The sequence below is a fragment of the Pollachius pollachius genome (genome assembly GCF_949987615.1).
Source record: "Pollachius pollachius genome assembly, chromosome: 17".
Taxonomy (NCBI): Eukaryota; Metazoa; Chordata; class Actinopteri; order Gadiformes; family Gadidae; genus Pollachius; species Pollachius pollachius.
The window spans coordinates 21,094,849-21,110,889 of NC_136950.1; the positions used below are offsets into that span (position 1 = coordinate 21,094,849).

At 44.4% G+C, this 16,041-nt stretch overlaps 1 protein-coding gene across 1 annotated transcript in view; it reads left to right on the forward strand.

The window, feature by feature from the left end:
- Positions 1-7,102: 7,102 nt before the first annotated feature.
- Positions 7,103-16,041, forward strand: part of col15a1a (collagen, type XV, alpha 1a) — a gene marked incomplete at its 5' end in the record, with an annotated part of 38,826 nt that continues 29,887 nt past the window's right edge. The window contains one exon of the mRNA XM_079755044.1: positions 7,103-7,108. Coding sequence (XP_079611170.1) covers positions 7,103-7,108 — 6 coding nt within the window. The remainder of the gene's footprint in view (positions 7,109-16,041) is intronic.

Genomic DNA, 16,041 nt, shown 5'->3' on the forward strand with positions numbered 1-16,041 from the left:
TGTTTAGGGATGATGCCATGTATAGGAAGGGTTTGATAAACTACATATTGTGAGACCCAACCAAAATAAAACCTATACGCTATACCAGTTCAAACTGGAAACCAGTTCTAACCATCTTCAAACTGTATTTCCTTCATGGTTCAACTTCATCCCAGCCAATTGAATCAGCATAACGTACCTAAAAACTTGCGTTGTTACTTGCGGGGAAAGGTAAAACAATGCAATGTCACTTTGACCTCAGGTGTAGCTAGCTAGCTATCAGAGGCTCCAGGTGGGCTTGTGGGGGAATGCTGACCTTGGCCTGGGCTACTCAGTCATCTGTTGTCATGGTGACTCATTACCATCAGTCGTTCCAGAGTGTGGACCCGCAAAGCCTTCATCATAGGGTATGTCAGGTTAATACTGACACTATTTTTGCATACATATGAGATGACAGGGCCTATGGCAAATATATAGCATACTATTTTTGGTAGCTTATTAAATTACTTTGATGTCCCTAATGGCGGAACACATCAACTAACAGTCGAGAGTAGAGAATGGGTGCTGATCAAAAGTGCTTTCCTAGAGTATACGCAGTATCGATTCCAATCAATCAGTAGGCCTTCCAGGTGCTCTCAAGCCACCCATTAAATGCGGGTCAACTAGCGACCTGTAGACAAGCTTTATCTAACGGATCCAAAAAGTGTTTTAATTTGTTTTCAAACCACATGGGGATGGATGTGGCTGGGAAAGTCCTGGCACTGTTGACTGAATAGGTATAGAATGGCATTCCTAAGGGGTCCCTTAGCCAGTTAATCCCTCATTAATTCGTCCTTATCTTTGCCATCGATCGCCTCTTGGTGAAATCAAAGCTCTGGCCATCAACGAGTCCTCTGTGCTGAGCTGGACTTCTGCCAGAATGCTTTGATGTGGGTAAACTGTTTGGGTTTCGTGGCTTTTTTAAAATGTTCTAATTGTTCAATGATGAAGATCAGATGAAACAGGGACTGCCCCATTTCCTCCTACGCTTCCTCCTCCGATTCGCTGACTCCCTCAAAAGTCTGGAACTTTTTCTCCATGTTCAGGAGTTAAATAAAAATACTTCCTTTTTTGTTGACATTTCAGTTGATATCCTAAAAACGAGAGAATATCCAGGTTGCCGAAAGTGTGAACTCTGTTTGATGTTAACTTTAAATATCGCAAAAGCTTTGACATTGAAATCCTTTCCACTCCATATTGGGCTTCGTGTTGATAACTGACAAACAGTTGATTTACAAACCGCAAATAGCGGTTTGAAAAAAAAAGCTCTAGCTCAAAGATAGATATATACAAACTGATTAACTGACATACATTACTAAATGCTTGCCCATTCCGACTCGGCTTTGGCGGCGGCGTTGGCTTCTGGCGGAGGTGTTTTCAGTACTCCGGTAGCGCGCCGGGTTGGAGTGTGTCGGGGGGGATCAGGCCTTCCCCCGTTTTGGAAGAGGAGAGGTCCGTTCCTCTCTCACCTCCCTGGCATCCCGTTTCCAGCTAAATAAAGCCTGGAGCGCCGCTGCCAAGAGGACAAACTTCCTCTTAACCTCTGGGATGCCTGTGTCTTCTGGTGGGCCCCGGAGGCCCCGCTGTTATCTGTATTTTTAGGCACCGGTGTCTCTGAAACACAATGAGGAGCGCTTGGTAGCTTCTGCTGGAGGAGCCTGGAGGGGTGGTGTGTGTTTGCGTGGTTTGTTTGTTTGTAAGACTCCCCGCCACGCTTTCAGGCGTTCAAACCTGAATCGTGAAGGGATTCAGATGTTTGTCCTTCTCCGGTAGCGGCCAAAAGTGTCCTGCGCCAGCGGCGGCACAGAAGCCCGGCGGGGGAAACAAACAGAGGAATTAATAAGACTGGAAAGGGTCTGTCAGTGCGGAAAGACGGAACAAGGCAGAACAAACAGGTGCCTGTTCTGCTGAGAGGGGATGAGCGAGAGAAAGGAACAGAAAGAGCAAGAGGGAGGGAGGGAGAGAGGGAGGGGAGGAGGAGAGAGATAAATCTGAGGAGAGAGTTACACGGAGTGAGAGGGATAATAGAAATGGATGGCTAGAAATGGAGGGAGAGCCGGAAAACGTGAGCACTAAAGAGAGGAGAAGCTAGCAAAGGGAGATATAGGGATGGATAGAGGGAGGGGAGAAAGAGCTGAAGATACGAGAGAACCTGCTATAGAAGGGAGAAAGAGGGGGAGAGAAAGAGGGAGGAGAGAGAGTAGAAACAAGACAGAAAGAGACACTGTCAACCAGTTATGAAGCATCATTCTGCTCTGGAAGGTCGTGCAGTGCATACAGTGACTCCACTGTGTGTGTGAGTGTGCACGTGCAGCACTCTTGTTGCGTTTGTGTGTGTGTGTGTGTATGGGGAGAAGTTGTGTCTTCACTTATCATAGAGTGTTTATGTGTGAAAAGATTTACATGGACCTGTCCCTGGAAACACACACACATAGGTATCTCCTGGGACTCTCAGGATTCTTTCTGCTTTATGACCAGGAAGATGTTGTTTGTTGCTGTAAATCCTCCTCATAGTGAACTTTATTTTAGGGCACATTTACTATATCAGGTCTATGTGAATTTTCTGTGAGCTCAATTTTTTCTAACCAAATGTACTTTCATTCCTTTGTCCTTTCATCAGCGAAGCCCACTTCGGTGCCATTATTTATAAAAGCATTGATACAGAAAACTGCTCATCTCCAGACATTTTAGTGGATCTTTGTTGATGCTACGCTGCCCCCACCGTGAACCGTACTTCTTTGATTCGGTTACTCCTTTTTCGGCTTCAGATCGCTTTGTATTACCAGCCAACTCAAGAGGTTTCTCTCTCTTTATCCACGACGTTCTGAGTAGAATGCGTGAATAGAATGTGTTTTCCTGCAGAAGATGAATCCATTCATTTCAAGAGCCTTGAAAATGTCAAGCCTTGGCCTGTGAATGTTCACCAGGATGGGTGGTAGGGATTGAGGCAGAGGCATGCATGAATTCATAAACATAAAAAAATAAATATGTTAAATGTGCCAATCCCACGTCCCTGAGGTTCCTCTGCTGTGCCCACTGATGGCTTGCGACCCACTGATTGGAAACCACTAATCTAGCAGCTAGGTGTTAGCGGCCCACTTCCTGAACCACAGGCTCCGCCCCCTCAGGCAGTTTTTTTCCGTGTTTCAAACAGATTCGAAAAACCCAGTGTTGTTGGTTTTAACAGGGCTTTTTAAATTATTTAACCCGCGGGAGGTGGAGGTGTTTGAGGGGTCTGTTTGCTGTGTGTGTGTTTTTTTCTGTTTATGTGTTTGTTGTTTGCACATACTGTATGTGTGGTAGACACACACTCAGATGGTTCACAGCTGCACTGCTCCTTTCAAAGATGCAACGGCACACTGTCAAGTCACCTCCCTGAAAACTGCTGAGAACCGTATTGACGGGTCTGGCCTGAATTGACTTTGCTGTTCTCGCACTGGTGGCTGATGGGCCTCCACAAGGCTCTCTCTCTCTCGCTCGCTCTCGCTCTCTCTCGCTCTCGCTCTCTCCCTCTCTGTTTACTTTCCTAATCCTCTTAGCTGAGTTTGATTTCCAGGCTTCCTCTTTTGGCCTTCTTCCCAAAATTAGCTCAAGCACGACTTTATTTCTGTCCCCATTAAGTCCAGAATGTTTTTGGCCCAAACTAAAAGCTTCCTCAACATTCGGTACAAATACAAATTCGCAGTATTATCTTCTGTCTGCGGCTGATTTCCTCCATAGCCTGTGTGCTGTTTAGTCCAATTGAATCCTCTCAATGCCTTCTTTATTATCTGTCTCTAATATCCTGGACAGTTATTCGTGTTTCATCTCCATTTACATTACTGTTCTTAAATGTTCCTTTTTCCAGATAAATTTTCTTTATAATCTTTTTACTCCATTTACCATCTTTTCTCTTTATACACCCTTTAATCTTTTACTTTATCTGTCTGTATTACTCAGCTTTTGCTCCAATGCTATCACTGTTGTACCATTGACCGGCCTTCAATTTTCCGTTCCCATTGCCGTTCACACTTCAAACCCAATACCAGAACTGGAACCAGTTCGACGGCTGGCGTGTATGTACCCTAATGGGGTTCTAAACGGCGGATTAGCCCGGGTCCTTTGCCCGCTTATGTTTAGAGGTTAGCTCCCTAGCGCTACCGTTAGCCATCTGTCATTAGCAGGCAGGTATGTCATTATGGCTCTGTGCTGGTGTGTAGTAGACGCTTGCTTAAGCTGCTAACCACTCTGAAACCCAGAAGAATGTGGAAAACCTTTCCTAACCGAGGCCTACATGACCACTTGGCACGTATCGGCTTCACCATGTTTGGACTTTACTTTGTAATGGATAGTTTTTAATGCGGGGGCTACATGAATATATATTTTTTTGTATGTGCGTATTGATAAAAATATTATTTTAACTAAGAGGAATTTAAATTGAGACATTGTCTTTTATACTTTTCAGAAGACATTTTAACTGCCGTAGTTTGTGATCGGGGTGTTTTTTGGGTACCAAAGTGCAATGAGTTTATGAGGTTTATTATTTGCCCCTACTGGTCCCCTGTGTCCTGGGTAATGTCATTTTTAAGTATTTTAATAAAAACGTAATTAAATGCGATAAGCCATCTAAAAGCCATTTGAAATTCGCTTGCAGTGACAACGTCATCCTCAGGTACGACGGCCAGTTAGACGGCCCTGTGCGGCTCCTTCACTGGCCGGTCAAAAACGTTCAGTAGCTGTGTGGATTGGGGGTATTTTTGTTTAATTTGGCTGCTTGTCTTTCTGCCAAGCTGCATTTGACCAGAGCCGCTATTAAATATGAGACTCATTAATCTCATATCCAGCTGAAATTACCAGTGGGTAGAAAGACTGTTCCTTGTTAGTGTCTCCATGTCAACGTAGGAAAAACTAAAAGATTAAACATTAACCTATGGCTGCATGGAACAGAAATTGATTTTGCAACCCTGCCAGCCGATATATTAATAGACATAATATGGCTTCCTTTGGAACGGGAAGATACCGGGTGCGATACCCAATGTTCCCAGTCTACCTGTAGGCATCCTTAAGCAACATGCCCTCACCCTCTAAGTAAGTAGTAAAAGTGTCGCTTGGTCTTAAACTGTAATTGAATGTGCAGGACAGCAGTTTGACCCCTCAACCAAAAACAGATACATCTGTCTAGTTACTTAGACAAGGTCATAGCCAAGCGTGCGTAACTCAGGTTTGTGACTCAGTGTTTGAACCCTGTTGAACCTGCACCATCGATCCTGTTCTGCAGATAATAGAGAAGGTTTGTCTGCAACAACAAACAGGCTCCTCTCTATGCCCTCGGGCTCTGCTTCAGACAGCACAGAGAGAAGGCTCTGGAAACCTCCCAGCTCCAAATGAGAACCAGACTTGTGCACCAAAGTTAAAGAGCTGGAGCTTTGGGAAAGCAATCAGGCATGCATTGACGTACATTGATTACTCGAGTTGCAGTGTTATGTTGTATGTCCAACAAACCGCGTTGCCAGAATATAATATTTGGGCAGCGTTCTGTGTCGCAAACACCTTTGTTTTATAGAAGGTCAAGGCTAACACTCGGAACTGAATGGGAAAGGATTTCGTTGTTTATTCAAATTCAATCAGCTACATCATTTCAAGGATTTGGTAATAATAAGTAAAGGGCGTAATAATTTAATTTGTTTTAAATCGCCTTGTCTTGAGAGAATATATAAATCCAATTTTGACAATGATGTTAATGGCTCAGTATTAATATCAATCTGCGTTGCTTCAGAAATATTCGATTGATTTGTGCTCCGGTGATATGACTTGGCAAATATTATGTTATTATGAGTAAAACAGTGTGATGTTAAATTGTTTTGGCGCTGTATTCAGACAATTTCCACTGGTAGCCGTCATTGCCAAATATTCTGACTTGAGAGGAAGTTAGGTTAGTTCAAATGTTTGTATTGCATCGTTGAATAGTTGACTACTAACTGGAACTTATCTTAAAAGCTCAAGATGGTCTAATTTCTCTTTAAACTCTGTCAGAGTTGACATCCTATTCTCTTGCTCTGAATGGTGAGAACTTCTAGAGTACGTGAAGGCCTCTTCAGAACCCTTCAGAGCAATCTGCTGAAATATTAAAGAAACATTGAACGATGGTAGTAATGATGTATTCTTTCATTTCTTTGTTTCGTTACATGACCATTAAGAGCAGTGTTAGGGTGGGCATTGTGTTGTTGATTTTCCTTTGTTGTCTACAATTTTAAAAGAACATCTGTCTTTCGAAGGTCTTGTGGATAGTTTCAATTTTTATTATGGTCTTTTGAAGAAATAAAATAAGTGCTCCAAAATCAGGAATTTATCCAACTCCACCATGAAGCAAAAACACATTTCTACATAAATATATAGAATGTTTGCCAAACTTCTCCCTTAAAGTATTGCAGACTTCAACTCTCAGTGACTGAAAACATCCTTTGTTTTTATCATACCTTTTTTCTTCTTGAAGCAAAACAGATGGTGAAAAAGTATTCGACCCGCTAGCCATCAAATTGGCAATCAGTACCGAAAACTCAACTCAACTCTTATTTCAGGATATTGATTTAATCTGGCATATATAAAATTACTTTCACCTTTGAGAAACTCTGTGACACCTCATAAGAAGAGGTGAGACTCAATTAACTTAGTACCAATTTCCAGTAAGGCTGTTTCAACGGAGGAGACATTAAATGTAGAAAAATAAACCATGAGAGGAAAATGTTAATAGTGAACTACTTAAGTTTCCATTTGAGGAAATGCCGTTACAAAAGCCTTTCGTCAGGACACCAGTAACAGCTGAGGCTAGCCTTGCAAACGTTGCCAAGGTGACTCACTTTATAGGATGCTGTGGTTGCCAAGGGGGATTGCCTCGGTAACGGGCCTACAACAAGGATTCTTGTTGGCAGTGAACTTCGCACATCAAGGCCTTGTTTGATTTATTCTAAGGGATTTAAACAAACTTCTTGTCTCGGTACATTAAGCGTCAATCAGTGTTTACATTTCAGATGAGATTTTAAGCAATTACCTGTTTACTCCTTTGGCAAAGCTGCCTCACTCCTTAAATGGCAGGTGTATCTGAAACATGGAGGTGTGTGTGTGTGCGTGTGTCTGTGTGTGTGTTCTTACTATGAACACAGTCCAGGCCAACGTGTGGAGTAGTACCCAGTTGCTAACCTCCTGGCCGGGCCAACTCCTCAGATGATTGGCGGATTTGTTGTGAGAGTCGCTGAGCGGCTAATTGTAACTACGCCATCTTGTAAATAATGAGTGAAGCTGAGTTCCAGAAGAACTGCGCTCAGACTCAAGTTCCCCGACGCTGGCCTCTGCTGCTCTTCTGACGGGTCGCGTCAGGTCGCCTTACGCCACGTTGTGGGACTTCATGGCCTCTCCTTTTCTCTCCTTGTTCCTTCCATCACCTCTACTCTACTCTTCTAGCCTTCTCTACTCGCTAATCGTCGTTCCTGCCCGATCTAATCCTCTCTCCTCTTTCCTTTTGCTTCCCCTCTCCCTTCTCTAAACTCCTCTTCCTCCAATCCTCTCCTTTCCTCTCCTCTTTCCTTCCTTTACCCTTCTCTGCCCTTACTCTCCTCTTTATTTCCCATCCTCTCTTCTCTCCTATGTCGCCCTCTCCTTGTCTCTCTTCCTCTCTCCTCGTCTCTCCTTTGCCCCCCACCCTGAGGCCTCTTCACTGGGACACGTCTCCGCTCCGGCCAGCGGCCGCTGCCGTGAATTAATGCTCGAGCTGAGGCGAGGTTTGCGAGTGAGAGGGACCCTTCCAGACCTTCCGTGGAGGGTTCCAGCAGATGATGAAAGCTCCAGGACTGGGAATAGCTTGGCCTGGACATGAGAAGCAGGGAGAGGCTAGAGAGTGAGAGTGATTATTAGGAAAGCCTTGGTTTGCGGGACATCTTGTTTCACTGCAGAGAGGATCCGTGAACACGTTTTCCCCGATGATGTCACACGCCGGTGGTTCCCCTCCATATTGTTCATTCGTTGGCCGCCGTTTCACGGCAGACATTTTATCTTGAATGCGTTTAAAAGACAGAAATGTTTTATTATACAAGACACAGATCATTCACAACACAGCTTTAAACTCGGGGCCGCTTCGGATCCCAGATGGAACAAAAGCGTCTTTCGTAGCTCTTTCGAGTCGCGTTTGTCCTAACATAAGAGGTGTGTGTGTGTGTGTGTGTGTGTGTGTGTGTGTAAACATACCTGGATACACTAAACAGAATTCTGTGTTTAGCGGTCAGTTTATTGACCCAAGCTCTCCAATTTAGGACATAAACAAAGAGCACAAGGATATGCAACCGAAAGTCGGTTCAGAATGTTATGGAAGGAATATGCAAGTCTCCCTAGCCACCCATGAGAGAACAGAATGTTATCCCTCCCTGTGGAGAAGGCAAGGGAGGTTGACCTTTGACCCAGCACCTATCTGAGGTTGTTTGAGGTGGAGGCAGAGGATGAGAGATTATGAAGTGGGACACGCATGAAAGCTGCAAGCTGTTCTTAAAAGTACGAGCAACGTTGACTAGGTGTGTGTGTGTGTGTGTGTGTGTGTGTGTGTGTGTGTGTGTGTGTGTGTGTGTGGTAAGGGTGTAACGGTTCCCATCAAAAAGTCTTTCAAGCAGGGGCTAATTAACAAATACAGCAGTACCAACCACAGCAATGTTTAAAACATGCAGGCATCTCCCTGGGTTACCACAACAAAACAACAACAACAACAAATAGCACAAAGAGGCGGGTCTAAAATGGAATCATAACAGCCTCATAAACGATCTTCCAGGAGTGGATAATGATCTGTCAGTGTAATGGATGGCAGGTCTGGGATCAGTGCCAGCCGACTCCTCTGCTCCAGAGCAGGTGTTCTGATTTGTGAGGACTGAAGGGAAGACTGTGGGCATTTGTAAGTCGTTTGTACGAGGCGCTGGAACAAAGCAGATCCTGCTGTGTTTTAAGACTCTCACTTAAAAGATGGACCCAGATGCGGATTAACCACATGAAAGGAATGTTCTGCCATGTTTTATCGACTCTAAACTCGGGTGTCAGGGGTTGAATGGGTTGTGCTGTGATGTGATGCATTGTTCAGCAAGTATTGGGATTGGAGTTTGTTTGTCAACCAGGCATATGGGATGTACATAAACTTTCCTCGTGATTCATTTTACACAGGAACAGTGACTTTTGGCAGATGATATTCCACTGTTATACAAATTGTCTTACAATACCGTTATTACATTGAATTCTTTGCATGGGTGGGAATCAAACTTTTGATCTCCCAATCACACTTTTAAAGTCTCAAATCTAAGTGGACAGGGCCTTTCACTTGAATTCGCTTCAAATTTAGTTCGACCAATCATGTGGCTGGGGGCGGGGATCTGTGGAAGTGTGTTACATGGATTTAGTCTCTACTGGAAACAACATGACATGATATGACCATTCACCTTGGATACGGAAGAGGACTGATAACTAAAATGATAGCATTGTCTTCCCATGAAAGGTACTGGTTCAAATTAATGGCCCACATGAAACAACTGTTCAGTTCACATGGATTTTGGAATGCTATGAGATCCTATAATATTCTAGAAGATTCTGTAGGACGCTAAAGTATTCTAAAAAGTAACATCACTGTGCTACGCTTATTTTTAGCTACCTGACAACGAGAGTTCGAGTTCCGCACTAATAAATCTCCTCTTCACACGTGCACAAGTACTTTCATGACACGCACACACGCACACACGCAAACGCTCAAGTATTCGCCAAAGCAGACACATTCTCGCACAGTTCGTTGAGTGGTGTTGCATGCCGTTGCGTCAGAGATATTTCACTGTGATGTTAAAGTCTTGACATCTGTTAGGCTTTCCACCTTACCTGAATTCCCTTCCTGGGATCAATAAAGTATTATCCTATTTTTTCCCCTCACGAGTGGCATGTCCAAAAACATCCACCACACTTTCCAAAACCATCGTTATTTCAAAACTGATTTATTAGAATGATCATTGAAATAATTTTCCAGTGTCGTCCACCTCAATGAGTCCCATATGCCTGCGGCCCAACGGCCTAGCACAGATGGAGTCGAAAAGTAAAAGGCATACGGTTCTCGTCTCAGCACACCTAGCCTACATCTTTAACACGGACACAGGGTATAAGTTGAAAGAGTGCACCTGAAATAGCAGTTACTGCAGCCGTTATGGTCAGCTTGATGTTTCAGCTGGGGGTCAAAACACACAGCGGCAGTTTGTTGTCTTGTTACTAAATATAGCAGTCTAACGCAGAGTATGACCTGGCTGGTAGCAGTGTTTATCTTTGGACCCCTTCGGTTATTACTCTTTAATGAGGGTCTTTATCTTTCTCTTCTCTTCATTCATTCTATCTTTCTCCATTTCTTTTACCAATAATTATTTAATTATTTAAAAATATATATATTAGGGGCGACAATGATCTTTCCCGCCACATTTCTCTATTCTTTCTCCTGCTCCCTTTCTCTTGCTTCTCTTTCTCACGTTCTTTCTTCGCTTGGTCTTTCTTTTACTATTTTGTTACTATGAATGTCTTTCCCCCACTGTTTGTCTCTCTCTCTCTCTCTCTCTCTCTCTCTCTCTATTTCTCTCCATCCCTCTCTTTCTCCTTATCAGTGTCTCTTTATGTCTGTCTTTTGTTCCATCAGAGATTTTATCCTCCCAGTCGGCCTGATAAGAGGACATTCTCCGTCTGTTTTTTGTGTGACTCAGGCCAGTCTGTGTGAACTAACATCCCTCTTTAAGGTCTGAACTAGGGTCCCAGTACACTCACCCCTCAGTCCTGCTCAAGAAGTCTCACCATTCTTTCCAATGACTCCCATGACAAATAAATCCTTAAAAGGTCATAAACTTTGTCGTGGCTTTGAAACCAAAAGCAATTTGTCCTTGTGTCTTGGACAAGATGGTTATTTAAAGTCAAGCGTTGAATCAATGAGTTTGGCCCCTGGTGATGAATAGTTTCAGCGGTGCTGGAGTGTTTCAGGGTTGACTTCGCGGCACCCAGGGGACACGGAGCGAGGTCACGCTGCCTTAACAGGCTGACCCGCTGAAGTATAGATGGCCCTTCAGCGTTAAATAGACCTCCGCCTGGGTTACGGCCTGTAGGTGTTTTGCTTGGATGCTTCCTAAAAACTAGTGCTAGGCCTGCCAGTGCTAAAATTGCGGAGCTTGTACAAATGGCTGATGCTTAATGCATTGCACGTAAACTATTGTAGGAAGAGTTGGATAAAAATTCAAAAAAAAAAAATTCGACCAAATAGCCAATGACCAATTATATTTGACTTTATTTATATCATTTGGCAGATGTTTAGCTAATGGCCCACATTGAAAGAACTGTGCAGCTCACATTGAAACTACCCTTAAGTTCGGATTGAAGCTATGGTTTCAACATTGAACCATACAGCCATAAAGCGACCATTCAGGAAGATCTGGAAATCAGCCGGAAAAGCAACTGCAGCCAAACCTTCAGATGAACAGTATAGCTCTGAAACAGCCTCTACAGTCTTCACAAATTCCATCTCCTCCTGATCTGGGAGCAGTCTAGGGCCGGGGGCCGGCGGGGTCATTCTGGAGAGAGAGCTACCAAACAGTTAAAGTTTTACAGCCTTGTGAAAATAAAAAAACGATCGGGGACGGTGGACGAACTGGACGTTGAGTTGCCCAGAGGAGCTGCTCCCTGCTCAGAAAGCCCGGCCAGATGTTCCTGCTCACAGACTTCAACAAGGGCCTTCCCTGACCCAAACACCCTCTCCCCTCCTCCTCCTCCTCCTCCTCCTCCTCCTCCTCCTCCTCCTCTCTCTCCTCCATCTCCATCGTAGTATTAGTTTGTACAAACAGAACCAGAGTCTCCATCAGGGCTTTATGCATACCAGCTCCAGTATCCCAATACTGGAGCCAAGCAGAGAGGAAAAAGCTTAGCTTTTGCTTTTTTAAGCAAAAGAGCAAAAGGAAAGCCTTTGTTGAAGCTTTGGGTTTAGGAGGAAGTTAAACCACTTCTATTTATTTCTTCATATTGTGTCTTTTATCGAGTGCTTTTTTTTTGTGTGTGATTCCAGTCATCTCGCTCCTCCGCCTCTCTTTTTGGGTCCAGTGGAATTCCTTTCTTTCCCTTCTGCACCAGTTTTTCAGTCTTTTCTCTGTTGTCTGCCTGTGCTGTAGTCCAGTCCTCTGCTCCCTCTACCTTCAGCGTCCTCTCTCCTCCCTCCCCCTCTTCCACTCCCTGATGGAAAGCTGGAGGGTGCGTGATGACGGATCACATCTGTCTCTGATTCATCTCATCGGAAGCCCCCGCCCGTCTTTCCGTGCATTATCACAGTTTAACAAAATTATATCCTCATATATTTCTCCTTTTCCACGATTTATCATTCACACCCCATCCATCTTACGCACACACACACACACTTGCCATCGCAGGAACACTCACATGCACAGACACACATCGCAGGAACACACACACAGGCACAGGCACTAATCCAGAAACCTTTCAAAGGCGATCATTTGTCAGGTAGGCCTAGAAATATCTGACCTGCAGGTATACAGTGTAAGTATATTCACTGTTTTCAATTATATTCAGCAATCTGAGAATAGACAACCAATAGCACTTTACAATTGAACATTTGATCCCATTTACATTATATATCTACATCAAAACATTAGATTAACTATCAAAATAAGGAGACCATCATCTGGGAATATCTGGTCTTAAATATGGCAATATTAACGTAATTATCACAATACATACACTAAGTTCTCCGAAAACTCTGAGAACAATATTGACTTCATATTTAAATACTCCTTTACCCTAATCAACATGGGTTCCTGAGCCAAAATGGCGGTTTCCCGGAATGTGTTTGCTGTCGTCCCCAACTGAGTGGATCTGTGAGTGTTTGTGACACCCCGGCCGACTCCAGGCTCCCCACAGCTGGTCAAACACAGCCTGTGCTGAGCAGACACAGCACACTGCCTTTAATACCACGGGGCGGGGGGCAGCTCACCCCCTGGAGCTGACTGGAATGGAACAGCTCTGTCCGTTCAGTGGGAGGGAGGGGAGGGAGGGGAGGGAGGGAGGGGGGAGGGGAGGGGAGGGAGGGAGGGGGGGAGGGGAGGGAGGGAGGGGGGAGGGAGGGAGGGAGGGGGGAGGAGGGAGAGAGGGAGGATTGGAGGGTGGAAGGGCGGGGGAGGATGGGAGGATGGGTGGAGGGAGAGAGGGTGGGAGGGAGGGGGGAGGAGGGAGGGAGGGAGGGAGGAGGGAGGGGGGAGGGGGGGAGGGAGGGGGGAGGGGAGGGAGGGAGGAGGGAGGGAGGGAGGGGGGAGGGAGGATGGGAGGATGGGTAGGAGGGGGGGGGGTGAGGTGGTGGACAGGGAGGAAGGGGAATGCTGAGTGGTGATCCTTTTGAAAAGGTTTACAGAGGTTAGATTCCCCTCCCCTGTTGTTCTGTTGTTCGTCCTGTACTTAAAAATAGTGGCCTCTTATCCTAGCTGTCTCTGTTGTACTAAACAACTGGCCTGATGGAGTTCAGGCGTGGTGCCTGAATTCAGGCTTGAGCTCGGCCATGTATGTTGTCAAGAAAAGCGAAAATAGGTGAGCGGTGCCGTTTAAAATGTCTAGTCAACACGTCAACCTACCTGACCTTTTGATTGGCATGTCTGCCACCAACTAGGCGTAGTCTATATAAGGAAGTCTTTTACCTTTGTATGTTTGCACTGAGGATGGTCTGAATGGTTCGTTTTGCACACACTTTTGGTAGCACTTTAGACTTTTATGCAATAAAAACTTATTGTTGCATCGGCTACATGGTGTGCGAGTTCCGCTCCTTTTATTGTTGTCAAGAAAGGCAATTCTCTATGGTGTCTTAGAATGTATTTGATAACTTCAGGCACAAATAATTTTACTTCCTATCAGCCTATAGGGTGCTTGGCACTTGGTTCTATGAACATCCTTACTGTACCGACAGAGATATATGATTCTCTATCTTCTGACAAATGTACTTGGTTTAAGTCACTTTGGATAAGGGCACCTACTTAATGCCTTATAAATAATGCATGTAATAACGTATATGTAGATTATTTCCTGATCTAGTAGACGATTTCATCCAAAGGGGACTTCTTTAGCTGCATGTCATTAAGGAGCAGGTAGGGGTGGGAGGTGCATCGACAGGTAGACTGCAGACACCGGGGATCGGACCAGGCATCCATACAGCTGGGAGCCGAAACGTCTCATCACCAAGCTACCCTGTTTGTACCTCAGAGTTCAATAGAAAGGTTCTCCCCCCCTCGAGGGTCGGCTGTAGCTGCAGCAGATCCAGGTCACTCTCGGAGGAGGAGGAGGACCTGAATCCTTTTAAGTTGAACCAAAAGTTTAGATCTGAGTGCTTAGATGATGGCTGGCTTGGGTCAAACGTCTCTGAGAAGTCAGGGAATGTACAGAACAGAAAAAGGTTTTGGGATCTGGGAGAGCATTGTTGTGGGGCGACAAATCGTGTTTTTCTGCTCGCTTACAAAAGAGTTTCCTGTTCTGTTTTACATTAAGGCATCGGCGGTTTGTTGCCACTCCGGATTGATTTGTGCGGACGTTGTTTTGGTTCTTGGGCGCGTTCCAATGCTGGTTGTTGGCAATCTTACAAAACAAGGTCCTTTTTATTCATGACCGCTCATTCTTGTTATGATCAAATCCATAAGCATGGGGACTGCCTCACAGTATGCCTGATACAGAGCAAGATAAGGAAATGTGTTTAGAAATTGAAAGCAACTTAGAAGAACAGAGAAACTAACAGAAAGTGTTGGACTGCAGTGAGTCCTTAAAGTCGGCCTCGACCTGTAAACAGAACAGAAAGCACACAACACACTGGTTAACCCCCGCACCTGCTACAGCGACCTCTGAACTCTGAACCCTGTTCCAGCAGACCTTCTACCGTCCAAGATCGATATCACAAGAAGCTTTGTCATGTTTAAAAGTTGTGTTAATATTCACCAGAATTATTATGTCATTTAGCATTTATCAAAATTCTTGTTTTTGGCTTCATCTCATTAAGGAGCAGGTAGGGAGTAATTAGGCAACTTAGTGACTCTAGGATATGATAGTTCAAACCCAGGTACTTAATAACCACTTCATAACTTAACATAACTTTGCATCGCTTTATAAACATTGGACCAATATCCTGTTCTCTCATATTCACCGTACACCTCAATAAAACAGCCTTTCATCAACCATGTAAAGGTTAAACCAGTGTTACAGCAGCACACCAAGAACCATGCAATGAAACGAGAAGATTCAATGAAAAATGAAAAAGATCCATTTTCTCCTCGCTGATCCTACTGTTCAGCCAGGGGAGGGGGGGGTGGGTGGTATGAGGGATGGGGTTAGGGTTCCTGTTGCCTCCCCATTCATAATATTATGATATGCCCCTTGTGCTTCTAGGATCCTGACAGCCGCCTCTCTCCGACTGGGTGGAGGTGTGGGTATGTAGCAGAGGTTTGCTTAAATAAAACACAACTTTCTGATGGTGATCGGTTATCTCTGCTCGTTTCAAATAACCTCCCATCATTCTTCCTAAGTAGATAGTCGTTATTTCCTTCTCTTTTCCCAGTAGATAGCGCCAACTGTTTGTGTAAGTAACCCTTAACATGTTTGCGTATACTTTATCTTGATAACTAAACGTGAAAAGGTAAACTTTATGACAATCTTAAGTGTTTCAGCAAGGCCTAAAACACAATGCTACAAAACAGCTCCAGGCTGAACCGACTCAAACCAATGTTAGTACTCACTGCGTAGCTGAACTGTATATAATAGATGTCTTTATGTCTGAATACCCTGTAATTCAAGTGAAAAACATGATGCTTTGATGTTCGAGGTTAAGTTCCGAGTGAAAAAATATTTGAGAAAAAAATACAGAAAATACATTTTCTTCACAAAGGTTATACTGTTCCCATCGCTGGCAGCGGCAAAACACAGCCTCGAGATCGAAGACAAGCAAGTTTGCTTGGCGTGTGTGTGTGTGTGTGTGTG